General features: G+C 44.3%; 1 protein-coding gene across 2 annotated transcripts; it reads right to left on the reverse strand.

Annotated features, from left to right (window-relative positions):
- Positions 1–27,521, reverse strand: ramp1 (receptor activity modifying protein 1). 2 transcript variants are annotated; one of them, XM_057053550.1, is made up of 3 exons: positions 26,752–27,521; positions 9,943–10,081; positions 1–1,563 (listed from the first exon to the last, which is right to left on the reverse strand). In XM_057053550.1, the coding sequence occupies exons 1-3, from the start codon at positions 26,789–26,791 to the stop codon at positions 1,305–1,307; spliced, it is 438 nt and encodes a 145-aa protein (XP_056909530.1). In that variant the 5' UTR covers positions 26,792–27,521; the 3' UTR covers positions 1–1,304. The 2 variants fall into 2 exon arrangements, with proteins under 2 accessions (XP_056909530.1, XP_056909541.1); XM_057053561.1 differs by having other exon boundaries at positions 1–1,560; positions 26,752–27,353.
- Positions 27,522–27,938: the final 417 nt, after the last annotated feature.

The raw sequence follows: 27,938 nt of genomic DNA on the forward strand, positions 1-27,938 counted from the left end.
CTCAGTGTATCAGACGCCTTATTCATTTTATTTACCTCTTATTCACGATCGTACATCTCAACAGCCTTTAGAAGACACTTCAAAGGAATATGGTACATTTTCCACGGTTCCGAGCTTTCTTTTTGTATTACAAGAACTTTTGGCACAAAATAAAGTGAGATCATGTTGGGGAGTGTGGGAGGTTTTTTTTTTATGTGCGATTTTTCTGACAAGCGATGTGCAGGTCAATGAATCTATAAAGGAACAAGTGCATTTAAAAATATCAGAAAGGAAACATTCCCCACACAAACAGACCGGTAAGAACCAAAGGTCCGCGATGCACAAACTGCTTCAGGCTGTGGCGCTGCTCAGCAGAGGCGGACGCTGGCTAATCTGTTGTTTTATGTTTTCTCTGTAGTCTGTGATTTTTCTCTTTGGAAAATTGTTTTAATTTCCATCCACATTGTTTTTCTTCCCCACCTCAGCTGGTCACTCTGGGTGCTGTAATTGCAGGTATGGTGGAGACGGCGGAGTCAGAGGTGTCAGCGGGAGAATAATTGGCGAGACGAGTGGAGATGTGCTTAATTAGCTGTCCCCCTTCACTAACTCTACCTGAGGGTCTACTGGCACTTTGTCCTTTTAGTTTCCTTGGTGACGGAGGATGGAAACCACAGAGAGGAACGAGCACAGCCTTGACCCCAGTGACGACCTGTCACCTCAGTGATGCTGCCTTTCAATTTTCATTGTTCCTGCTTCGCCCAGCTGATGTTCATCATTTCACCCAACATCCCACTGTTCCCCATTTCCATAAAAACGATCCGGGGCTGGGTCAGACCTGAGAAAGAGCTTGTCTGATTGCTCAATATTCCAGAACTAAAACCAATTTGTTGAAGAAATTAATTCAAAGGACAATGAGTTGATACCTTGATCCTGTTATAAATACATTCAGACAGTGAATTTACATCAGATACTCCTGGGTTCCCTGGAAACGGGCCTTGGTTTTTGTACAGATAGTAATTAATTTCACAACCTCAACAAAAGTTAAATTCAGCATCTAAAGTAGCAACATCAGCAAACACATTGACCTCATCCTTCCACCGGCCACTATCCAAGTCCACAGTGAATAAATTACTCAAATCGGCGGGTGATGTCAGAGGGGGGCTGTAAACGCTTCAGTTTAAGATTCTAAGTTTATTACATCAGCCGGGCCTCCAATGTGATTCCCCGTGAAACGCTGGAGAGTTTCTTTGGCCATTGAGGGGGTGAATCAAATGCAAACCTTAGTGACAAACGGAGCCGTTCATTCTCCCGGAAACCTCCCTTCACTACACGATCCCCTCGCTACGCTTGCTCCTCCACACCACCAGGGCCGTCATCAGCAGGGTGACCAGGATGGGCACAGCGATGAAGGGGCCCAGGATGCCGTTGGGAGGGTCCCGGAGGAGGCGGCCGGACAGCGAGCAGTCGTGGAAGTAATGCCTGTGGACCCGGATAAAGAAGTCGTCCACCAGCCTGTTGGGCCAGAAGCATCCCACCTTCAGCGCCACCAGGAAGGTGCAGTTGGTCAGCTCACCGTAGATTCTGCTTATTTAGCAACATAAAAAGAAAATGAGTTGATTTACACAAAATATTCACGTATAAGAGCAGGGCTGCTATCAGGGGGATGTTTTTGCATTTGTTTGATGTAAATTAAAAACCAGAGGTTGTACAGATAGTAATTAATTTCACAACAAAAGATTCTTAAGTGGCGCTGCGGGCACACTGGCATCATCCTCTAACACAAGCTTCATTATTTGATGATTTAACGGAGTGATGATGGGGGGGCGGGGGGGCACGACTGTCAAAATAATCAACAAGGCCCTCTGGTTGTAAGCTGCAGGTAAACACAGTCGTCATCCTCAACCCCCCTGTTGGACAGATACGTTCACTTTCCTGATTAGTTTATCCTTAAGTTGTTCAGTGAAGCCTTTAAAAGGGGAAACACCAGTGTGAGGGATGTGCATTCATGGCGCTGAAGACGTGGTGACACTGAGGAGTAGAATTTGTTGGACGTTCCTATGAATCTTGCCCCTCTTATGATTTATAATCCACCCCTGTGCGGAGATTGTTGTAGAAATGTGTGTAACTGGCAGCTACCTGAGTCCAGCTGACTCATATATGGAACATCCTCAGCAGCGATATAAAATAAAAACTCTGAACATTTAAGTTCATGTTCTGGGGAGGATTTAACACTGATTCAATATTCTACTCTTCAGTGGATGCTATAGAACAATCAATGCCATTAAAATGAGTGTGTGGAAATGACAATCTTATGTAACAGGAAGAAAGGAAGAGTTGAATTACAAGTTTGTTATTTACACCGAGCATGTGCTTGTGTGGGTGTGTGTGGGTGTGTGTGGGTGTGTGTGTTTGCCCTCTCCTGAGCCGTTTGACCGTGGGAGCTCACTGAGCCATAATTGAGGTAATGACCCATTATTATGATCTAGCACGCAGAGGACACCGCGCAAATTAAGGTCAGCTACGGTATAAGATAAGACACAAGGCGTGCATCGCAGTTCGGGCCACATGTTCCCACACCGAGAGCCGACTGAGCAAAGTTCAGCAGCACCGCGGCCAGAAAGGTCGTCTCTCACTGTTTTCATTTCTGAACATCCTCGAGTTTATGGCAAGACTTAAAATGACTCAAATGTTGGCTGCTCACTGTGCTAATGCTAATAGCCACTGAGATGTGCAGTGATGAACAGGTGTTCTGGGTTTGTCCCTGTAGCCTCCAGCACTAAGGTGGTGCTGGTAGAACCTGAGGGTTCTACTTGTTCACATCCTAATGTTTCTCAAAAGTGCTGCAGATGGACCCTCCCTTCCAACCGGAGGTCTGTGTTGATGTATTCAGCTCAGGGCTTGTTGACCCCCAGCACGCAGCCCCGTGTCTGCTGCAGCACGCAGCTAATTGTGTCTGTCTGGTGGAGTTCTTTACCTCTGCAGTTTTACTCCTGCCTCCGGGGAGAAAAACAACAAGATTTCTGCTCATGTTGTAGAGCTAATTGGAGTTTTTGGATGTTTATGATAAACAGAGTAAAAGAGCCAAATCAGCTTTGCCGTATGCTCAGACTCAGGGTTGACTTTAAATCAAGCTCTATCATTTACCGACCTTTTCCTTGCATATTCTTTAACCCCATATTCTTCTTTATCTGCTTGCTTGAGTGAGTTCATTAAAATCTCATTTGCTTTTCACTCCCGGTCCACCTTTGTCTGTCTGTTGACACCTGACTCAGAATGGCAGTAATCTGGATTAGATCAGATCATAATGTGCATAAAATGGAGTCATAAGTGAATTTGCATTATTGCATTATAAGATCTAAGTCGTTCTTCTCTACTTGTTAAATTATCTGTTATACGCTTGAATATGCTTATTTATCATTCTCTCATCATCTCTTTTTCTTTAAACAGTGCTCTCTCTCCCTCTGTCTCTCTCTCTCTCTCTCTCTCTCTCTCTCACACACACACACACACACACACACACACACACAGAGGCGACGCGATGTGCTGAAACTCATTCCAGTCTGACTAGATGTATGGAGAAAGTCATGAGCCAGCTCACATGTCCTGTCATGAACCCAGAGAAAGTCTGATACTGGTATTTTGTCTCTTCCTGCCCTCCTTACAACCTCTGGGTCATATTACATTTATGTGCTGTTTATATTTAGCCGTGTTAAACCTCTCTTTTAAATCGCCATCTGAGTGGGTCGGGTCGTTCCGCCCGGACCAACGCCGTCACTGTCTGAAGGGATGAAACAAATTACCGGCTCATTATTTCGTCACAGGATTCCTGCATTGACCACACGCCTTAAAAATGACAAACGGGCCAACTAATGCACTCACACACATTATTAAGTCATTATTGCATCAGTATCTGTTTCAGGCCCCCAACAAAACAAGAGCTTAGACGTTTATAAAGATCGGTGATGCTGATATTTCCATCACACGTCCACTGTAATGTTATCAGCCCTACGTCTTGCCTGGCAGGCACGGTGACGTCTCCGCTGAGCAACTGGACTGACTGGGTGGTAACTGGATAACTCTGCTGATCTCTCTCACCTTTTTCTCTGCACACACAGATCAGGTACGGACACGGAAGCTCGCAGGGCCCAAAAATCTGGATATTTTGGCTTTGATATTTGGTTTCATCCACGAGTGATATGCTGAAACATTTTCACTTGGAGGCTTTTGTCTCAGCCGGTCAGAATAACCTGTGTCCCCCTCACGGGGCCCTTAGTTTATGAAGCTGTGCACACAAGTGTCAGTGTGTCACCACACGAGCAGCAGTGCACCATGGTCCATGTCCAATTGACACTTTCTTTTCTCCCAGAACGGCCAATGGTCTGAGCAAGGCAGCCAGGCTCCGTTGCTCCCCAGGCCCAGTAACAGGCTCCTGGCTGGTGTGTGTTCACTACTGGTGCATCAAGAATCGGTGAAATGCAGAGGTGGAATTCACTCTCACTAATTGGTGCCTGTTTCTCCTTCATTCAGTGGACATTTGCAGTAAACAATGCCAAAACTGCCTGAGATAAGCTGAAATTCTCCTGAGATTAAAGTCGCGTTGAGGGCAGCATGTGAATCAAACACATAGATCTAGTTAGTTTTCAATCTCGGTTCATTAATACTCGGAAAAAATATGACTCAGATGAGAAACTGATCCCTTGGGGGACCGATACGTGTTATGTACGCATCAAAGGGTTCGAGAAAGAAGTATAGAAAATAAGAGTATTGTTATTTTACATAGAGAAAGTCATTACTGGGGTATCAAAAGACACGTCTTCCACCTGCCATCGCTGGAAGCCCAAACATTTCTTTTTTTTTAAAGTCCCTCTTCAATCATTCATTCTTTTCCCTTTGGTCATGACGGCTCAGAGGAGAGACAGTCTGAGAGGAAGTCTTTGTTCTGCAACCAAAGAACAGAAAACAGGCCAAACTGTCACTTCAGAGGACATCAGACCAAATGTTCCTTTTCTTCCTGCTTCGTTATTCTGCAAACCTCCAGCATCTTTTGATTCCTCTGGGGGATTCTGGGTCTGCGTGCCTGCGTATGTGTGTGTGTGTGTGTGTGTGTGTGTGTGTGTTTGTGTGTGTGTGTGTGTGTGTGTGTGTGTGTGCACGCAAGAGAGAGAGCAAGAATATTCCACTTTTCTTGTTCTGACATTGTGTAAAATTCTTTTATCAAGTTTCAACAACAGTTGTCGCCTTACAATTGGGGAGCAATTCATGCCGCACGTGCACACCTCTGTGCACATCTAGTTCTAAATCAAACACGCACCTACATGCAAATGTTGGCTAACGTAATGAGACTTGCAATTCTAACAAACTGGAGCTGCGACAACAAAGGACGCTTGTGGACTCCTTTGAAGGGCGGAGAGCAATTGTAGCGTTCTCCTCTCTGGCAGCAGCAGCGCACGTGGAAGGCAACATATCCGCCCAAAAAACGACCTTCAGAAAGTGGAAACTGCTTGTATCAAACTCAAAAAAAGTCAGATTAATGAACCCGTCGTTAGGACCAATAAACAGGCCGCCGCCGCCCGTAGCGGTGACTCAGCCTTCCGGGTGACGCTGGATGTTACGTTACCGGCTCATTAGAGCTGTAAAAACATGAAGCAAATCCACTTCTTAATCACCGACTAATCGGCCGTTTAATCACAGAGGTCCACAGAAAGGGAGCTTCAATTAGCTTTCCACACTGTTGAGCTCCACAATCCTGGCTTTAAATATGCACGAAACCGACGTGAGCTCCCTCTCGAGAGGCTTTTCAAATTATTACAGACGGCTGACAGGCACGCATGGCTGCTTCACCAAAATACCCTCCAACAATGACACAGAAGAAAAGGCTCATGGAAGGAGCTATATTTAAACGACAAGCCAGCAGCGTGTGAGACAAGCACAGAGGGACAAAGACGGACTCGTTAAAAAAAAAAGCATCTTTGAAGTTACTGGCTGTTCCGATCCTACATTAACGCGGCCTCTGCCCGCTTTTAATCACCGCCGTACTTTTTCAGGAGGGATGGAAAGTTATATTTGCTGGTGTGAACTGTTGATGCATAATGCAAGAGAGGCTTACGAGCGCGCTTCAGGGCTGAAGACGAGCTGCCGCCATGTTTAGCATGGCTCACCTCAATTAGCCAAACAACCTAACAGGCCCCTGTAGCCAGACACACTGGCGGAAGGATAAAGACACTTCATTCATACCGTCACTCACCACTGGATCTTAGCTGATGAGATCCTAAAGAGCTGAAGTTCTTTTATTCCTTTACAGCTTTTTAAAATATATTAAATGTGACCCCAACCTCTCCAGAAAGGAGAAGCAGACTGGAAGATACTTTAAATTCAACTCAAACTACTGCAGATACTGGGGTAATCGTGATGTTTCATAAAGAAGGATGAACTACCTTTTTACTAATTCTTTTAAATAACGCTTGGTTCTACTTTTGTACTCGTGCTGCTTATTAAAACAGAATTCCGGACCCCGTTGCTTTGCAGAGGATTTTCTGTTTCTATCTGCCAAAGTAGCTCAGCGCTGCTTCGTAATTACACTTCTTGTCATCAGCTCGGAGCAATGAAATTGTTCCTGGCTTTGTTCAGAGACGTCACTGGCGCTGACTAACTGAACATGATTGCTCAGCATTGGCTCAGACTCTTTATGGTCGTTCTTTTTATTTTTCAGCTCCTCTCATCAATTTTCTATCAAAGGCTTTCAGCAGCCATCATGTAAACATTCATTGGCCTGGGATTAAATCTGTCCATCATTCCTTGTAAAAGACAAGGATCCATAGGTGAAATTGATTGTGTTGAGTGATTTGTGCAATGCTTTTATCAAAGTTTCCTCTGTACACATTTTCAAGGTGTTTTTAACTCTTGTGCAGAACAGACTTGGTCAGAGACTTGGTTAGACTCACCAAAATCCACCAAAACCACAAGAAAATAAGGACAATAAGCAGCATTAATGTTGTGGACAGATAACTGCATCAGAACACACACCTCAAGCTAATTCTGAGATTATGCTAATGAACAGGTCGGTGGTTGGGAAAACAGCAGCTGTGTGCAAGGGAGTAAACAAGACGTGAAGCTCTGCAAGGCTCTTCCTCGACGTTAGTCACCGGAATAAATATGAAGCCTCACGGTGCACTTTAGTAGGTGTTTTACAAATAAAGACACCTTGAGAAAAGAGGTGCTATTAGCAGAAAGTAGGTGAGGCTGCATATAAGGACCTCAAGATGGAACCTGCTCAATACGTAAAATGTGCTGCTGAAAGTTAGCAGAAGTGTCCAAATCAGTTCTAAGTTTATTTTTGTGTGACATGAGCTAAAGAAAAGTAGCAGGAACAAAAGTCTCATTAACAAATAATACCACTGACGATTTCATTTTAAAGGAATCGACGGGAAATTCTCCTGCTCAATGTTCGCTTCTTTCTGTCTTCCATGAACAGACCTGTCGTATTTTCCCTTACAGACCTGCCTCTAGATCACCAACATGATTTATGACATTCGGGAGTTGCTGGGCTGCAAACCGAATGATTTGGTACTAATTTGCAGCAACTTTCATGTCTCTGGTATGTGTGCTGAGTCCATTGCCAGTTTCCACTCACTTGGCAAGGTCTCCATCTGCTCCCTGGTTTCTTCTCTTCTCGGTTTCTTAATTAAACCAATAATCAATTCTAATCAGTCTGAAGGTAAAGCGACTTCCTGCCAAGAACCAAAGATATGCACTGGAGTTTTAAACTCAAACATTTTTAAATAACTTATCAGAAATCGCAGCTACTCCGAGGTGATTCTGTGCAGACTGGCATCATTAAGTTGTGCCTCCTGCAGTGAGCGCGGGTGGACGTCGATATTGGCCCTTGTGCTTGGCAGTCACGCACGCTCAGTGTAAACAACCACAAATAAATGCTGACGTGTACATTTCTTTACTCCTAATTTTCCACATATTTCCATCCCAGGATCAACTGACGTTTTTAATGTTTACAGAGAAAATAAGTGATACACCCGTTTTAGACCTCTCCATTCAATACGCAGCATTCATGTTGTGGTGTGTTGGATGGATGGATGGATGGATGGATGGATGGATGATGGATGGATGGATGGATGGATGGATGGATGGATGGATGGAGGATGGATGGATGGATGGATGGATGGATGGATGGATGGATGGATGGATGGATGGATGGATGGATGGATGGATGGATGGAAAGAGCTGCTGTAACCTCCCTCCTCCATTTCAGCTGTAGGGATAAATGGAAAACCTCAGAAAGGCCTTTTGGGTGTGCAGCACAGCAGCTTTGGGTTTATAGACAGAATACGCCATAAACGGAAGGAGGTAACTTCACTTTCTTTAATTTCACGAATGCTCACGGTGCCTTCACAATGTCCACGTATCTTCGCATGTCCGCCTCTGAGGTGTTCTGCCGCTATAAATATTTCACTGGCCACGCCACGGCCGCCAGCGGGCGCTGTGACGTCATGTTCTCGAGTGATTCATTCAAAAGTACAAAGCTTGTGTTGATGAACTCTGACCTCTTTCAGAAAGAATTTCTCTTTTGTTTTTCCAGGCAATATGTCTGGTCCAGAGCACCTTCTATCCACATCTGAGCTCCGCTGATGTGACGTTGGTCACTGCCGACCGTCCAAACTCACTTTTCACATCTGAGATCTGCTTTTAAATTAACCTCAAACAAATCAGATGTTTCCGGGACACCGAATGCCGACATGCAAATCAATCTGTCAGTGACTAAGTTGATCTGAGGGGAATAAACGACGAAATACACGTTCCCTGACATGACAACGGAGGTTTGTACCCCCATTTTCTCTAAAATTCTCCACAACAACTGCGCGCTGCACCAGGCGCTCTAATAACGCTTCCCCCGCTGCCACAACGCAATATCTTTGAGATTGCGTTTCTCCGATGGGAACCACGTTCAAAAAGGTGTAAACAAAAGCAGGAGTAGGGAGAGACGCTGGCTCCACCAACCCTTCACTGCAAACAAAAATCCAGATGATGTCCCGTGAATTTGGCCTTTAGGTCACTTACACACTCTGCAAAGGACAAATTACTTTCCAGGTGTTCACATACAGTCCAGAATGACCCTTAAAGTCTCACTTTGCTCTTCTAAAACTTTCTCCCAGCAGGATCTTTGCTGCTGCTGCTGGTATTTTCAATTTTAAAAAAAGCCTCCTCAGAGACAACCTTTCCCACCCAATCCAGCTGCTTTAAATGGACAAAGCTCTACTGGTGTCAGTAGTTTCAGTGTTGTTTACAGTCACGGTGGTTCCTGTTCAGAAAGAAAGTGCCAGCGCGCCCAAAATACAAAATCAAAACAATGAGGCCCCCATTGGAGGTGAACACGGTTCGTAATCAAAAGAAATGCAAATAAATGCGGAACGTTTTAATCCTTTGTCTCTGATTACTGCTCTGCCCCTTGTTGCAGCTGGACCTTACCTGCTCTGTAATGGTTGACTTCAGGCAGTCCGATGACTAACTGAGGCTAGACTTGGGTCAGATATGAAGCCCACAAAGGAGAAGAAATGCTAATTCTACACGGTGATAGATCAGAACGTACGTTTGAGCCCTTTGGGCAGCATCATAATATGCTAGATAATTCCACATGATTTAGATTTCATCTGACTACTGAACTGTGATGACACGGTGCAGCGTTTATGTCCAGTGCCTCCACACTGTTTACACTCTCTCTGTTCTCTCTCGCTCATCTGATATCTAATCTGCTGTTGGACAGGGGCCAAAATGGTGGATCCGTGCATACAGTAGATCTAGCAGCAAATTAACAGGTTTTCTCTAAACTACTGCTTTTTGCTGGCAGAACTGCTTCACCAGTGTCATAAAATCAGAAGCTCTTTGGGTCTTTATGGCTGTAACAGGGCTTCTGATGTGCCTCTCAGTTCATGTGTGTGTGTGTGTGCTACTCACTCGACCGTGTCTTCCCAGGAACACCAGTGCCCCTGATCCAGCTCTTGCATGTCCAGTCTGAACTTTGCCAGGCAGAACTCATCGATGGCTAACTCGTACTGAGGCCCGCAGCCCGACGCAGACACGCACTGGGACACAGCTGAGTGAGAGGGGGAGGAAGGGAAGATAAATGGCAAGAAAGAGAAAACAGCAGAAAGCCCAGAAAAAGGTCCATTTTCATCACTTTAGCTCAGCGCACATGGTTCGTGTTCTCAAAGAAACCGTCGAAACACCCTGTTTGTGATCACGGATTTCCAACAGTAGAAAGCCTATATGATGCTGATGTTTTAACTTTAGGTCGAATCTCTTGCTGCTGTTGTGACTATTCATCGTTGGTGCATTGAAACAGGAACCTATATGAGCTACAAAAGGTCGCCAGTCGTTTGCTGGACTCCCACACATCTCACACCACGGAGCAATTCAGCGTCTTCAATCACCTTCATATGCATGTTTTCTGCTCAGTGGGAGGAAACAGGAAAACACCCACACAGGAATTAAACCCACAACCTTCTGGTTGTGGGTTTAATTCCTAATTCCTAATTTATGATGTTGATAAATGAACCAGTCAAATGAAGAAGAAGAGGAATCTTTAGATGAGATCCAATTAGATACAGGCCACACCTCGTATCATCTTTTTATGACTTTGTAATTTCCTGTTTCCCCAGAAGACTACACTGATTTCCATTTGTAGATCAAGTGGATCTCCATGGATCTCCATGGATCTCCATGCAGCACCTCTCTATTCCACATACAGCTTCTCCCTCTCTTCTCGCTCGCCCAGGAACGCTGATGTGAGCTGTTTTTTTTCCTGCCTGCGTGTTGATATTCTGCAACAATTTCTGACACAGCAGGAAAACAGAATATAGAATCACATATTTTGTTGTTTTAGACATAAAAAAACAGGAACTAAAGTTTGGAAAGAATAACTTGTTTACATTGCAAAGTGGACTCCCCACTGTGAAGGAAAAGGGCTTATCCGCACAACTCAAAGAACCAAAGAGGGACTTTTTAAAATCTGTTTCTGCCTCAGGAACCAATGTTCCTGGCTTTATTGAGAAGCCTTTCAGCATCTCATCCAGACAAAAAGTAACCTTTAGCACGTTTGTACACCAGAGAATCTCTCTCTGCTTAACGAGGAACGTTTATTTGGGCAGATGTGCCGCAGGAAGCGGGTACAGCCTTGAATGAATACAGACTGGCGATCTCTCCAGGATCTGATCCTGCACCTCACCTGACCACGAGGATGATCTCCAACATCCTACATGACTGATTCATCCTGAGAGATGGTTGAAAGAACATGAACAAATAAGTAAAAATTAAAGTGTGATTTAAAATTTGCATATGTAATGTGTTTTGCGGCAGATTAAAAAAAAAAATCTCTGAGGAGGCAATCACATGCCCTTCAAATCTGATTGGCTACAGGGTTCAGAACAATGGAACAGTAAGAAAACAATCTAAATCCCCTGTGGTGCTCCAGTTTGCTTTGCATGGGAACATCATACCCTCTACCACATGTTGAGTGGGCTAAATTAGCGCTAATGATAGCTTTGTGGCATGTTTGTTGATTAGAGCCTGAAGAATACAACAAAATGCATAATGAAGTATCCCAGTCAGGGTACCAGCTAACAGCCCCTTGGGCCTCTGACAGCAGCAAAACAAGGAAAAGGTGAAAGGCTGCAGTTTTCGAGTTTATTCTAGATCCAATCTTGCTTTAGTGACTTAAATGTGAAAAGATGTAAAGGAATCCTCCACAGGCCCTGACAAGGCTGGTTTTGTTTACGGATAACAGAAATCATCTCATTTTTCCTTATCACAACAACGTCCTCCGATTCTGTTCCATTAGGGGGATTTTAAGTGATGATTTTGAAACATGCTGCATTTTAGAACTGACCTCTGAGAGGTCACATCTTCAGCTGTTCAGTCATTTTGGCCGCTTCTATAAGGGATATCTTCCCTCACAGTGTAACACTGGAGGCGACAATGCTGGAACAAACAAGCTTCCGAAGTGGGACCAAAAAAAAGAGAAGATTTTGATGAACATAGGCTTGGAGGGCTTCCACGCATTCCTGAGATGAACAAGCTGACAACTTGTAGCCTGATGTGCTGGTAATAAGTTGAGTTTAAGTAGTTCAAGATCTTGTTCTCAAGAGGCAAAAAAAATGGAGCGGAACGCTGCCAGACGGATCAAGGCAGGCCCGCTGCGATGAAGAGACAGCGCAGAGCGAGGCTCTCTGTTTAACAGCCAGTCTACATTTAAGCCTTCACCTATCGTCAGGATCGGGAATACAAGCGACTGAAATGAGTTTACTCCCAAGGGTGTCTGGGTTGAGCCTTAGAGATAGGGCGAGGCACTCAGAGATCCAAAAGGAGATCAACGCAGAGCCGCTACTTCACATTGAGAGGAACCAATTGAGATGCTTTGGGAAACTGGTCAGGATGCCTCCCTGGCAGGTGTTTTGTGCTCTAGGTAGTCCTAGGACACAGTGGAGAGATAATATCCGTCGACTGGCCTGGAATCACCTCTGGATTCCCCTGATGGGGGTGGTGGAAATGGCTCGGGTGACTCACAAGACCCGCATCCGGATAAGGGTTTAGAAAGGCAAAGATGTATGTTTTAGCTCCTTCTGTTCTTTCCTTACTGTCTTGTCTCCCCTTTAATCAATAGCAGGATCCCCCATTATGGGCCTGGTCTTAATAACCCGCATCCATCTTCTGGTAATTGTTGCTGGACGAGCTTCGAGTCCATTAGAGGTCCCAACAAGAACCTTACTCAGCTTCAGCCTTCTGAGACAGGAATATTTAACAGTGACTCCTGCTTCCACACATTTCCTACATTTTTTCCACTTCTTTTGAACTGCATGATACACACACACACACACACACACACACACACACACACACACGCACACACACACACACACACACACACACATTACAGGATACAAATGGACTCAGTCAGCAGATTTGGCTCAATAACACAGGTGGAAAAGAACCTGTGTGAGAAATCAATGACATTCTGAAGCAGGATGAACTCATGAAACATGTTGCCTTGATCCCTCCTCCGTGGGTTTCCTTTACAGCGTGCACTCGCACTCAACAGAGCTTCAGGGTTTAAATCTATGTTTTAAACCCACATCCACATGTGAATGCACAGATGGTTTTGGCGGACATGATCCGCGCTACGTGCTTGAATAAAACATTTGTATATTCATTAGCACACTCATTGCTAATGCTATAAGTTGACCTCTGCTGATGCGGCGCAATATGCGGGAAAAATGTAGCGGCGGAATCTGAGACAGACAGTCTTTGATGCTGCGCGTGCACATTTCCGCAGAGAAGCTGCTGCATTTAAGATTCGAATTTTGCTTCGATTTGTTGTTGATCTCGAGACACTAAGGGTGTCATGTTCAGTACTGTAAACACTTTGACAGAATTTCTGTGGAGGTTTTTTTTCTCACGACGGCACGGAAATAGTTCCCCAGTTCAGAGTGATTTATAAGCAGATGAACTAGTTTAGATATGAAGACACGCAGCTCAATGCTTTGAAACAGCTGAAGTTTATTCCACCCGAGCTCTCCTTGAAATTATGGAAATGGGACAGAGCTCCCTGCACATTTATTTTATTCTTATCTCTCTGTGCGGGAGTGGGGGGGGGCTGGGAATCTGATTAATGTATCTGTCATATGTCATGAATCATCCACGTGTTCTTTCCATGGTCGCACAAATCCTGCTGATAATTAGTAATCACATACGTTCTGAGTGAACCACAGCTACACCGAGTTTAGTCTCAGTTTTAATTCAAATCATTGGATTCAGAATTCACATCGGTCGATACGTGCTAATCGTCTTAGCATGAGTTTCGTGGAGTTTCACACTGAAATGAATGCAGGGAAATTCTCTTTTATCAGCTATAGTGTATGGATCTACTGTATGTAGCAGCCGTTCTGAGACTCTCAGGCCTCTGACTCACACACAGATGCTCTGTCAAAGGTCGAGGGCATAACTAATTAGGCAGCCATGATCTGTGCACATTTTACCCAGCATGCTCCTCTCCTCGCTCTTTCTGTCCGCTGTTGCTCGGTTGCTCCGTGATGACTCAGGCTTCATTTCTGCCCTTTGATCTGGAATCTTTCTGACCTCCACGGTGTTTTAACCCAATCTAACATCAAAACACCCACTTCTTTGACTTTAAACCACATTTTAGTCATGAATTGTCTCAACGGTAGAGAAACAGAAGAGAAAAAAGGGAGAGATCTGCTTTTTTTTTCTCTGACAGCTCAATTTAGATTCTGCAAAGAGGCAGGGGGTTTATGCATATTTTAAACAACCCACACACTTCAGCACTACTGCTGCAGAAGCCTGTTTGATGTTCACACTCATAGAAAGTTGAGGAAAGTTTGCGGAACTCATTGTTTGACTTTCTATATCATCCTTTCCAAGCTGGTGTGCTCGGAAAAAAGGGCATGTTCCCATTTCACGCACAGAAAACAGAAAAGTCTGCGCAGTGACCCACCGTCCCTTGGTCTTTTCTCCAGTTCCCACAACATTAACAGCATTCTGTGTGGAGAGTCTCCTCTCAAAATAAAAACTAACAAACGGGAGGCAGGTGTTCGCCACATGAGCCGAGGACAAAAGACCAACATGTCTTGGAGCCACATTTGGATCTTCACCTCTTGGGTCTTGTATATTTATTTTGAAAGAACTCTGATACATGGACTGAATGGACTGATTACAATTATCCAATTACCCCTGGTTATCGGGATTTTATGGTCATGTTAAAAGGAATATGGTAAAGCTCAACGCCAACGCGAGGAGAGGCGCCTTAAAAGATTAAAGGAAGCAAGGATCAACCTCTGAGGAGTCGCGAGTCAGGACACAGACGAACCCACTCGATTATTAGGTAGCGGCTGTTTAACTGCTGGATGGATGGAATGGAACATCACGCCGCGTCAGAGAACCCCACTGACAGAAGAGCAGCATCAGATTCAGCCAAAGCGACGAACACCGCAGGTTTATCCCTTCATCGCTGAGTTAGACCTGACGGTCGGCTTCAACAAAAAAACTCTCTTCAACTGTCAGTAATCCTGTTAAGTGGTGCAGAGTGGGGGCCACGGCAGCGCTGGAGTTTATCCCAGTGGCACCAGGCTAGAGGCAGGAGGTGTGGGTACCAGTCTGCTACAGGGCACACACACACACACACACACACACACACACACACACACCCTGGCGGAATTTAGAATCCCTACTGAGCCTAATGTTCGTGTTTTGGAGAACTGGAGTGCAGAGACAGAGCGAGCCAACTTCTTTTATTACAAATATTCTTCTCTTTAATCATCTGTTGTTTCCTTTAATACGGGGTGAAAGATGCCCCCCCAAAACACTAACAACAGGGACAGCGTTCAAATGAGGGTTATTAATAACTACTATATCACCTCTTTAGACTGCTGTCTGGGGGGGTGGGTGCTGGTTGGGGTCACAGTCGTGCAACATTCCTCAAAGAATTTACAGCAAAATCTTATTTATTTATATGTTGGACAAAAGCAACGCTGGAGTAGAAGCAACTGAACTCTGCTTACTGATCAAGATGTAAATATCATTTGGGAAATTAGACTGATTATTTTTGAAAGAATTTAAATAATCAAACCAACAAGGGTCTGTGAGAGCTCAAACCTCCATCAAACCGCTCATTCCCCCACACATTGTGACTTACACCCCAAGTATAAACACAAGATTACGTAACGCAGCAGGTTTTATGATCAAAGATACTTGGTTTTGATCTTTGGAATATCATGTCAAGTCCCTCTGGACCCGGAACATCACCCAAATGTAGTCATCTGTTCCTGGGCCCGTTATTACGGAGCCTGTGGGAGGACTATATCGAGCACTATATTTTCAATGGCGACAGAATCGAGCACACATTTCTTTTTATCGTTGGCACGACCAAATTAAATGTAACGTGTGCACAATTCAAAAGAAAATCCCCATGGTAAACACTTAGAGACCCGTGAGTAAAGTAACGTGCACGCGTTGCATTACACGTAACCACGTTTAGTCAAATTGTGCCCTGATTTCCCTCATGATGCCTTTTGTCAATCGAGCCTGTACTTTAATAAATGGTGATCACGATGACCCAACGTGCTCTCGCTTATTGTGGCGATTCATTAACTGACATTAAAATCCACTCAGAACTTTTTGAGTTACTTTGCAAACAGACAAACAAACAAACAAACGTCAGCTGTTGCATAACTCGCAGGCAGCCACGTGTTGGTGTAGCCAACAGTTTAATTGTCATTCCAGGGTTATTGAGGACACTCTAGCTCTTCGTGTGATGGTGTTTCCTGGATTTTAGGCTTGATATTTTTACAATTTTGCTGAATGTTATGTGATCTCAGCTTCAGTCTACAGTTGTCTTTGTTTGAAATCAATATTCCAAAAATGAAAAACACACTCTGGTGGAATGTAATACATAAATAGTCTATTTCTCCTAAATTATTTGTCCCCACCGGAACGAAGAGGCAACCAGAACATAATAAAGGATTACATGGTGTTGCTCCAATCAGATTCTTATTGCAGAGGCTCCAGGGAGTCTTAGCTATCTGATCTGATTTAGCTTTGATTGTATTTATAATTGATTTTGGAGAGAGAGAGAGAGGCAGAGAGAGAGATGGAGAGAGGGATTTACTCCAACAGAGTGGGGAAAGCTTGAAGAAATATTTTAAACCTATTAAACCGATAAAACAAGCGGTGTTAGCTGACTGTCCCAGGTTCAGGCTCCAGTGTTCAGAGATGTCCCTGCATGCAGGATCCAGTGGTGCAGCAACAACTAATGAACTAATGTGCTGAACGCTGTGAGAGCCAGCGGAGCAGAGAGGTAAGACAGCGTCTGGGAGACGCTGTCCATGTTTCCAGCTCAAAGGACGAGCGCGATCGATGATGTGTAGCGTGTCTACGCGTTTGATGACACTGCGGGAAACCACATTTCTATGAAATCCATACGCGGCAGCCTAACACACTCCGGCTCTGATGGGATACGTCTGACTATGTCATCCAAATAAGACATAAGTTATAGCAATAATCTAGATGATTATTCTGATTGCTGATATTGGGAGATGCTAATACACACCAGCTCTGATGCTCACGCCTCTTAATTAACACATGGCTTTCCTCTGTAACCCGACCCCTCCATCATCCCCGTCACACGCAAACACCCGGACGTCTCTCCACCTGCAGCAGGCTGTTAAATGAGCACCAATGTGTCTGCGTCTGTCATGTCTGGCCTTCTCCATCAGCAGCAGCTGATTATGGCAAGCACAGCTTTCAGCAAAGCACTGGTAATATAAAATTAACCTTCAGCACGAGGGGATAATGTAAGCTAGCTACGGACCCATCCTGAAGGTACGAGCAGACAGGCCTCGGATGCTGATGAGCAGTATATTTTTCAGAATGTTTAAGACGTTTAGACGTTTAGTTTGTTCTGAGACTGCAGAGGCGCTATGGGACTCATTAAGCTGTTCCTGGTGCTGCGGGAGAGCAGAAGAAACAAGTTTCTCCCGTCAAAGCACCAAGAGACCGTTTTAAATTGCCTCTAATTAAGCAGAGGAGTCCACTCATATCAGATATCTCACTAAAGACATTAAAGAGAGTCAGAATAAACCTGAGCAGGTTTATCACAAAAACAGAAGCCTTCACGTGTGTAAACAACTCACCACGACCACAACGACAACCTGCAAAACACAGCAGAAGCTCAGAGGGTTTCAAACTCGCCAGATTATTAAAGTTACGCAGCAGCAGCAGCTGCAGAGAAATTGGACAGAGCTGCAGATTGTTTGTCTGAGCAGGTTTGAGCAGAGGGGAGCAGAGGTCTGAGGAGGCAGTATGAGCTGAAGAGGAAGGCTATAACCCAGTCAGGACCACTTAGAGGGAGGAACAAAAGATGGGAGGGAAGAAAGGAGCCGAGGAGACACCGACTGTACACGCTTTTACCTCTGTGAGCACAAAGGACATGAAAACCTGCCAGTGTGGTTTAGGTCTTTAGGATTTCTCTTTAGGTTTTAGGTCAGGGGTGTTAATGTCCCTCCAAAACAGCCAAGTTTTCCATTGATGTTCACATTATTTTCCACTTTTTCAAGTGTTGTATATATTATCATCAAATTTGACATTTTCTGTGTTAGTGAAGTGATCTCAAGTGTCCTTCACTCAAAGGAAACACAAGCAGCCGAGCTAATTACCGCGCCAGCGAGCCGCCGCGCCTTCAAATGACTGGAAATCATTCTTATAAGCGATGCTGAGCATGTTCAGATTGTGCATTTCCAGATTTGCTTGTTTTTGTCATTCATAGCTTCACGTGTATTTTTTGATTGTGTTTCTAAGAGACCAACGGGTGTGGGGGGAGGGGGGGGGTTAGACATGAAAAAGAATGCTGAAGAGTCGGAGCCTTTGGCCTTCCGGATTTACATTCATGTGTGGGGAAAATGGGTCATGAAATCAGAAACTGGAATATATTTAATTGCTTTGGGAAATTTTTGAGTTAATGCCAAATCTTGGCCTTGAGAAGCTCTTCATGCCGCAGAGCCAAGTCAAGAGCTTAAACCCCTGATTTAATTTAACAAGATTAATGTCATCCGCTGCACAGGCGCGTGACAATGACACCTGAATACGATGTCGTAAACATCCACAGCCCTCGTAAATATACCTGTTAATGTTCCTGTGCTTCATTCTCTGGGGTGATGCAGAGCACTTCAGCCTCAGAGGCAGCAATCGTTTTGGGATTAGGAGAGCTAAACGGGCAGATGGAAAACAGCATGTTCATTTCATGGGCTGATTAGAATTTCGAGTGGCTTAAGAGGGACTTTCAGAGGACTGATGGTTGGCTCTCCCGGTGTCAGAGTGCCGCTTGCAGCTTCCAAACCACTCATCCACTCCAAACTGCTGCAGCAGAGGGCCAAATGGCCAAAAGTAGGAATGAAATCACAGAGTTGCTGACTTTTTCCCTCTCTGGTTTTCAGTGATTAATATTTGAAACAATTTCGCCCATCAATATAAATGATGTTTTACTTCCTTTAACAGACAGGATCCTCTGTGGGGCGTAAATTAAACAGACTGCGACCATTTCCTGTCCCTAATGATCCCGCTCAGAGAGAAGAAGATACATTTAATATCATTGAAGTCGGAATATGGGGAGGTTCCACACTTCGTAAGAACAGTGTGATTGCGTGAGGATGCTGAAATAATGATTGAATTAACAATATATTAAATGAAAAAGCACCGCCAGAAATATCCTACAACTCCAAGTTAAGACTTCCACGTGAGGCTCCGTAAACTTTGGATATTGTGTTAGCTTCCATTCCAGGAATGTTGGGTGCTCTGCTAACATTTAACACGTGTGGGAACCCAAGGAATTGAATAAAACTGCCCTGAAACCAAATCAAGACACAAATCCGCAGCCCTTTGTTACTTAGTCCAAGTATGTAGTTCAGCACGGCCGATTCAGAGAGACAGGGTGTGTGTCGGGGGGTCACATTCCTGGTGGGGGGCCTCAGTTTAAGCCCATGTCTCGTCGCTCTGTTTTATTGAGCTTTGAATTAAGGTAATTCTAACTGTAGTCCTCTCAGATGATTGCCTTTCATCTTTTGTTCCCTGTCCAAGATCTTAATTCCCCTTTGAGAATGTTCCTTGTGAACTGTTCTCTCTCTCGGTAGAACAGCAAGCAAAACGAAAAGCAATAAGCTAATGAAGAAAGCTACAGAAATGTGGCAGAAGTTAGTTCCTGTATCTCCACCAAGGTTCACGGTGCTCCATCTTCAGAGGGTAATAACACTGGTTTACTGGCTTTGTGCAGCCTGGCATTTGTGTAGAACATTCTTATTCCCTCCCTTCTTGCTTCTTTTCTTCCCTCTCATGTGCAGCTACCTGCTGTATTTGGAATTTATTCCTATTTGGAATTTATTCCAATTTGTCTTGTGTTAAGTTTATTCATTTTCTGTCATCATCCTGTGCAAAGACTAATGTTAGCCGGTGGCACGGCGCTGTTGTCAGCAAATTGCTAACAAGAGTTTGCAGGCTACAGTGAACAGTGAGTAATAACTTAGGTGGCAATGGTCCCGAAAAACCTACCTCCCTGTTCTCCATATTCCAGACTGGCCTGTGATGTCATTTATCATGTCAAGGAAGTGGTGATACGATGATAAAGTTATCTCATATAGATCACTTCTACGTGATCTGAGATTTAAAAAATTCAGGAACGCTGGTTTGACGAATGGAGCTGCGGAGATGAAAATGACCCAAGTATTCATTACCTGGACAAAGGAGGGGTGGAGGAGTACAGATGTTGTTAAAAAGAGTCATTTCATTGAAAGTGGCAGTTTTTTGAAAGAGTAATTATTTGTTGGCTGAATCTGTCCTAATTACTGTCGGAGCCTCCAGCTCCACCTGCACCCTGGAGGTGCAGCCTTCTCCCACGTGAAACCACCACTCCTCTCATGTCCTTTCCTTCTTCCTGTGCTCCTGCGGAATGTTTCCCTTTGCTTCCTCCAGGCTTCGTTGCTCCCAACAAAGAACCACTTTACGAGTGACATCCAATCTTTCGATGAGGCGTGAAATATTTACCGGCGCAAGATGCTCGCGCATTAAAGGAGGGGCCGCGTTTGACTGGCATGCTGTAATTGAATAGAGCTGCAGATAGGCGTCGGTGGCAGACGTGCTGAACATCATCAGTAATGACGTGTTCTTGTTCCTCACGGTATGGATGCTGCGTTTGAATACACACTTTCATTATCTTACTGCACTGTGGGGGTGTGTGTATGTTCCAGCTCAAAAAGGCTGTAAGTACAACTCCGACGACGAGAAAGAAAAATGGGTCCTTCACGTATAGATTTCATGCTAACATGTCCCCACACAGTGACTTACACCCATAATTATGGAATATATACAGTATATATAGAAGGTTGCTTGATGTTAAAACACCCTTGTCTTTGATTTTTGAATGATCAAAGGTCAAAGACCCTCCGGAATGCAGAACATCACCAAAATTCAATGTGCTTCTTGCTCCATTATCAATATTCCTAAAAAATATTAAAATCTGTTCCTTACATTTTGACTTATTTTGCTAACAAACAGGCCCGCTGCCACATAACCTCCTGCCTCTGTACCTCCCAACTGTACTTAGGGCCACAGTTTGGAATTGGGGCATCAAAACTGAATCAAGAAGCATTCAATTCTTGGCATTCAGCTGTACATTTGAGCATATATGCACAATGGGAATGGATCACAACGGCTGTTGTAACTACGGCACCGATTGTGCTTCAGCACAGCAGCTTATTTAGTTTATTATAAAAGTGTTAGATGTTTTTATTGGCTTACACGTCTCATGGGGAAGGGCAGGGAAACGCAAAGTGGAAACGCCGCCAAGGCTTGAAGGCCGACTGGGACCACACGTGTTTAATAATGTATAAAGTTTAATGGTGCAGTAATGCACTTGGGTGATGGGGCATGGTAATATAGTTCCAGGAGACATTTCGTCGTCTCGGAGGGAAACATACAAGTAACAACTTTAGATTTCTCCTGCCTGTGGAGGTTTTGTCTGACATAATTTTTATTATTTCATTTATTATATTGTATATATTGCATTTCTATATTTCCATTTCTTGTGGTGATGCTCACTGTCTACTCTCAGCTCTTTTGGACAGGTTGGAGAATCCAGAGCTTAAGTTTTACTAACATTTGCAAATAGGAAATACCTGCATTTTACTTGATTTATGAGTCCGAAGGGGTAAATGTACTTAATTACATGTGTAACTGACACGACAGGTCCCCTCAGGATTGCCGTGTTTTTAGTTTTAACTCGGATTTCCGTCTTGTCCCACTGATGATTTAGTCTTTCATACAGACCTTTTCTTGCCATCATCCTCATATCGGGTGTCCCGCTCCGGGGCAGCAGTGTGGCATTAGAGAGCGTGACTCTTGTCACATGACATGAGGTCATACTGTAGGATATGTGTGAGAACGTGGGTGTTGTTTCATGTTAGGCCCATTGTCCGGGCGAGTGTGCGGTGTGAGTAAGCGTTTGTGGCTTCACAGTCGAAACCGCCATCAGCAACTACCCTGGCACCAGCGAGCCAACAAGTAACTGTTTCAGCACCTTTACATACGCCCAGGCGGGCAAACACACATGATTCAGTCGCAGCGCCTTGCTCATTAGCTGCTGAGGCGTGACAGTAAAAACTGGGTTGCTGGTTGGCCGGCAAAAACAGAACACACAAGCCCACAGGCGGAAAGCAGCCATGATAATAAAACACCGAGGAGAGAGAAAAGGAGGCAAAAAGGGTTTTTCTACAGCAGGTGAGGACGGAAAATGACCTTTTAGGGGTTTTTTTTGAAGCTGCTTGAATTTGCATATTAGATCGTCACCTTTTATTTGCAGGTGAGTTTTCTACAGGAAGTGCAGCCTGATTCTAGCCCAATTCCGCCGTGACTCCCTGGTCACGCCGCCGCAGACACCCCATGAGCCATGACATCAGCTGATCGATGTGGAGCGATACACCATTTTTCTAGATTCACCAGAGGCTCGCGCTCTGAAATTGGATCCCCTTTCTCGCCGGTGAAATGGGAGCTGGAACCGCTCGGGTTCATTTTCGTTGGAAGTCAATGCGCCGAAATTTCCAGTAAAACCCATTTGATCTGAGACATCTGGGATTCAACAGAGAGCGTGGCTGTAACCACCACCGTATAGACGGTAAACGACCAAAACGCCGCTTCACTTCTGTTCCAATGGCTTGATCACATTCAGTTGCCTCATTTGGGATTTCTCCAATTCTTTTGTATCAAATCTCTTCTTTTAACCTGTTTTTAAAACAATGGCTGATAATTAAGGCCATCCATCATTTGAATCCTGTATTAATCAATGTCCTCGAATCAATAATGACTCGCCGTATTAGGGAATTTCCATAAATAATCTGGCTCAATACACTTTACAGCCCACTGCTGCATCTGCTGCAGGGAATACACAACACTCCCTCACACACTCACACTAAAGCCGATCGACCTGTGAAGGAAACGGGGGAGCGGAAGAGAGACTTTGCTTGCATTACAGCAAATCTAGCGTGGACATGAACACACGGTAGCCATTTGTGAGGTCAAGATTGCAGCAATTAATGCAAATGGTCCAGATTGTTCAGATTTATCCAGCCACATAACACGCAAAACCTGGTTCCGGCTCCAAAAAGCCTCCCTGCTCCCTCATGTCCTTGCTATAAACACTAATGTGTCACTATTTGACACAGTGTGGTCAGACAAATGCTGCACCCTCATCAGATTTTACTGTCTGCCCTTTACGCTGTGGCCTTCCTTCTGCTTTGAATCCTAAACTCTCTCCATTCAGCAGAAAATAATTTTTTTTTAAATCAGAAAGAAGCAGAAGAAAGTTCCAGGCTACAGTAACGGCTGGGTGAACCGGTGCGACACGCTCCCTCTGCCACTGTTATGTAATGTCAAACCTAATGTGTGAGACAAATGGTGGGAATAAATGGGCTGTAAAAGCTGTGATACGGGGAGGTGGGGTACATGACGCTTGTTAAGAAGAATACATCCTATGATGGATTTTAATGGAGACGAAAGCCCCCTCCCCCAGTAGTTCTTTGGAGGCTGGAGCATTGAAACTCTCAGATGCACAATTAATTGGCTGTTTCATTGTTGGGAATGCAGATTTGCGAAGAGATGAAATAATGTCCTCTCTAATTACAAAGGATCTAATTAGGAGGTTGATGTTTTTGAACCGATTTCACATCCAGCACCTGAATTCGGTTCCTGCTGCTCTCCAGTTATCTAAAGACTCAAACGGCTGCTCCCTGAATCAAACGTTATTCCAAGTGACATTGCTGAAGTCATGTGGGCTAGTTTACATGACCACAAACATCGGATAGCTGGGAGGAATCAGATAATTCTAATAATGGGGTCTGATGAGTTTACGTGCCCTTTGGGAATGTGACAATCGAAAAGCCCTTGTTTACGTGGTTCTGTCCATTTATTGGATTTCTTTCAGAGCACAGATGTATAGAGTGGCATAAAATTCAACCTTCCTGCAGTTTTCAAATCATCTGGTCTTGTCTTGTTGAACGTGGGGCCGCCTACGGTCTTAACACTAGCTGCCTTAACGCTGGAGCTAAAAGACCTGCAAAATAGGCGACAGGCTGCTGCTGTCCTTCGCTTGTACTCCATGTCTGTCGTCTGCTGTCTTCTGCTCATGCTGTAACTCAGGAACTTTGTATTATTTCAGACCTGAGCAGATAGAAACGGATGAAATAAATCAGATTAATGGTTATGGATGTCTTAATCCAATTTCTCATAATCAGATTACTGCCATTGTCTGTTGTTTTTCACTTGAATGACCTGAAGATAATGATCAAAAACTATGGTGTGCAGCTTAGTGCTTAGCCACGTGCTAATTGAATAGGACAGGACTTGCACATCTGTCAGAGGTTGTGACCAACCTGCAGCAGTTTTCAGCACAGGCAGCTTCTTACACGAGCAGACTTCACAAGCTAGCTGTGTTAAATAATCCCTTAACATGACTGTGAAATGGGATCTCCTGAGTTAATTCATCGAAGACATATTAACTGCACTGTGGTGAACTGATTTACTGCAGCCAACTGTGCCAAAGGTGCCAAAGCAGACAAAGAATCAAATGTGAATTCTGAATCTCAGATAAAGACAAAAGGGGAAGACATCTGTTTTTAATGTCTCCTCCTGCGTCTCATTTTTATCGTGGAGTATCTAATGAACTGAATTCTTAAGTTGGGAATGGAGGGCCTTGCGTGCGCACCCAGTGATGCAGCATATGCAACGCTACATGTGCTGCAGGATGGCAGCCCACAGGTGGCTAGCAGCGCAGGCTACAGACAGCTCAGATGAAACAAAGAGCTTATCTCCTTAAGAAATACGGCACATTTCCATGTCTAGACCTGTTTCTCATCTATGGCAGCAGACTCTTCTTATCTCAACGCAACATTGTGCTTATAAAACATCACTCCCTTATTCTCCTCTACTGACCTCTCTAAAATATTTGTCCAGCCCACGTGATCATGTTAAACGACTGCATCTCCACAAATCTGATCATTTGCATGTTCATTGTCCAATGGCAAAATGCACATTCTATATGTATTTATATGAATATCTACATTTACTCCAGAACAAAACACACTTGTCCTACCAGATATTTCATTGTGTTTCCACATGTGATTGTGTAAAGGTACCTGGTACATGGGGGTGATGTTCTATTTGGTATTTAATTTGATTGGGGGGGGGGGGGGGGGTGGTAGCTCAGGCTGCAGAAGGCTGAGAAGTGGAGGGTTCTTGGTTCAAGCACCAGTTTCAGACAGGAGGCCCCTTGAGCAAGGTACCGAACCCCTAAATGCTCAGACTGGACCCTGCGACAGGTCGGCGACTTCTTTAGCCAAGATGAGCTCCAGCACCCTCCCCGTGACCCCACAAGGGAAATAGAGGTCAAGAAAAAAACAACGAAAAACCGAAGAAATTTACACTAAAGAACGAGATTAAAATAATGAGCATGTCAGAGAACGAGGATTAGAATAAATCTCAATCTTGACAGTGAAGAAAACGTTCCCTCAAAGGTTGTTTTGTGGGATTCATACCAACACCCCACACACACATTATTAAACTTTTCTTTTTTATAATTATAATTATGAGAAGAAGCCAACCTGGAACTGTTGTGGTGAGTCACAACTTTCCGTAAACACAGAACACCTACACACAGTCACATCGTGGGAGAAATGAGTTTATGTGTAAAACACTTCAAGCACTTTGTTGTGTTCCCACCATTTGAATTAATTGTGTAAAGAGACGGGAGAAGTGGCACCTGTCTGTCCCGCTGAGGTGAAGGACACCGAGAAAAGGCAGAGAGGAGACGCAGCGCTCTACACCACTGCTCAGTAGGTGGATTCCCCTTCAGTTTAAGATTTTCACATGAGACTGAGGCGACCAAGAGTGTCGCAGACAGCAAAGATGAAGGCTGAGACCTCTCAGTGTCCAGCCTGTGGTTAAAGGCTGCAGCCAGAAGACTCGACTTAATTTAAGGTAGAACTGAACTCATATTAACACTTTACACCTAAATTAATGTTTGGATGCCAGATACATCAAATATTTTTACACTTTAAATCTGGTTGTAAAGGCAGAAGTTGCCAATTTGGCCGAAGTATTTGACTCCAGGTCTTGGACATGTAGGTATTTTATTTTATGTTTTATTTTATGCATTCTAAGGTTTGGAAAGTACACTTAAAATGTAAATAGATCATTTTAAAAGCATATTCTGGCTTGAACCCATAAATAATTGTTTGTTTGTTTTTTACATTAGATATCAAGACACTATCTTTAAACAAGTGCTGATGTCAACATCAACAGGTGAATTTGTCCTGCGTTTTTTTCACCTTAAATTCTTTTTCAAATCAGTGTTTGCTATCATATTTACTTTAAACTTCACTTCTCGGCAGCAAAACTCCATTTGAAATGTTCTTTTCGGTAACTGAGACACGCTCAAGAAATATTTATCACTTGCGGATTAAAAACCGACGACTAACATGCGGTGAAGTCATCCAAAATATTAAACATCAATCTTCTGTAAACACAAATATGCCCAGACTGGAAAGATGACTCTTGTGTCTCTCGCCAGATATAATTTGTCCTATTTCCCTTGGAGCAGTGCACTTTAACTGCCTTTAGCTAGCCTCATTACACACATGGACGAGCCGGAGTGAGACTCACCGATAATGAACCACAGAGCTGTTCCGGGCTGCGCTCCCATCGTGTCCCTCTCCCACTGATCCCCTGGCTGAAGTGTGCTGTGGAAGTGCAGAGCGAGCACCTAAGGAGAGCTCAAAATGGGAAGCATACCATCATAGGTGACAGCTGCTCAGCACGCCCATGGAAGCGGGCCGACGGTCACCCTCTCCTGTATCGCCGTGCGTAAACTGCGCGGGAAACACCGACGCCGCTTCTAGATTCCGCTGCTGTTCCAGTTCTCCCGGAGTCTTCCTGTCGCCGATAGAGACGTCAAATACTTTGACACTCAAAAGTTGTAGCCGTGTCTTCCTTTCCCAGCAGTTGCCTCGGCGTGTTTGGATGAACCCGGAATGCGCACTGAGCCGAGCTGCGCGCAACGGGACGCACCAGCCCGGGACCCCGTTGGATTAGAGACTGTGTCAGGGTTCACCTATTCTCTCAGGGAGACACGGGGACCCAAATACAGTAATTAGGAGACCAGGACGGGGGGGCGAGGGCGATTTGGGAGGAGGAACGGAGGTCGATTGTGGTACTTTTCCATTGGTTCATATCATACGAGCCAGAGATCGAACGAGTAAACACTTCAATTGCAATAAATAAATAAATAAATAAATAAATAAATAAATAAATAAATAAATAAATAATACTTCCCACAAAAGAGAAGGCCAACGTTATGACGCCATTTTGATCAAATGGTTTCCTTTACAAAATGTCGACGTTTTCAATTATCTTAAGTATCTTTAAAGCGCCTCAATCAGAAGTGCGGACTGACCGTGAGCAGCGCAGTGTCGCACCTGCGGATGCTCAAACAGGTGAACCGTGGATGGAGTGCAGAGTTATCCGACACTGCCCCCTCGTGGTTATTATAAAACATACATGCATACGCGCTCAGTCAGAACGAGAGCTGCTGTTCTATGTTACGTTATACATGTATTGAGCATTGAAAAATAAAGAGAAACTTAAATGACTTAATTTGGAACGGTTGACCATCCATCTTGTATATTGATACATGTGTTTGTGCGACAGGTTTTATTCTGAGTTCTATGCTGACATCTCATGGACATCAACAACCATGACAGGAACAAAGGAATAATTATACTGCACAGGTTTAGTGTGAAAGATAAAGCCCTGTGCACCAAATATACTGCCTCCGTGCCTCATTGTATACA

This window comes from Takifugu flavidus, chromosome 1 (genome assembly GCF_003711565.1).
Source record: "Takifugu flavidus isolate HTHZ2018 chromosome 1, ASM371156v2, whole genome shotgun sequence".
NCBI classification, from domain to species: Eukaryota; Metazoa; Chordata; class Actinopteri; order Tetraodontiformes; family Tetraodontidae; genus Takifugu; species Takifugu flavidus.

What these genes read in the sequence shown, in the direction of transcription:
- ramp1 (XM_057053550.1), bottom strand. Translation starts at nt 26,791, where the DNA reads ATGGGAGCGCAGCCCGGAACAGCTCTGTGGTTCATTATCG. An exon ending in AGCTCTGTGGTTCATTATCG is followed by an intron (nt 10,082 to 26,751) that starts GTGAGTCTCACT and finishes CCTCTCACTCAG; the next exon opens with CTGTGTCCCAGTGCGTGTCT. An exon ending in TCCTGGGAAGACACGGTCGA is followed by an intron (nt 1,564 to 9,942) that starts GTGAGTAGCACA and finishes TTGCTAAATAAG; the next exon opens with CAGAATCTACGGTGAGCTGA.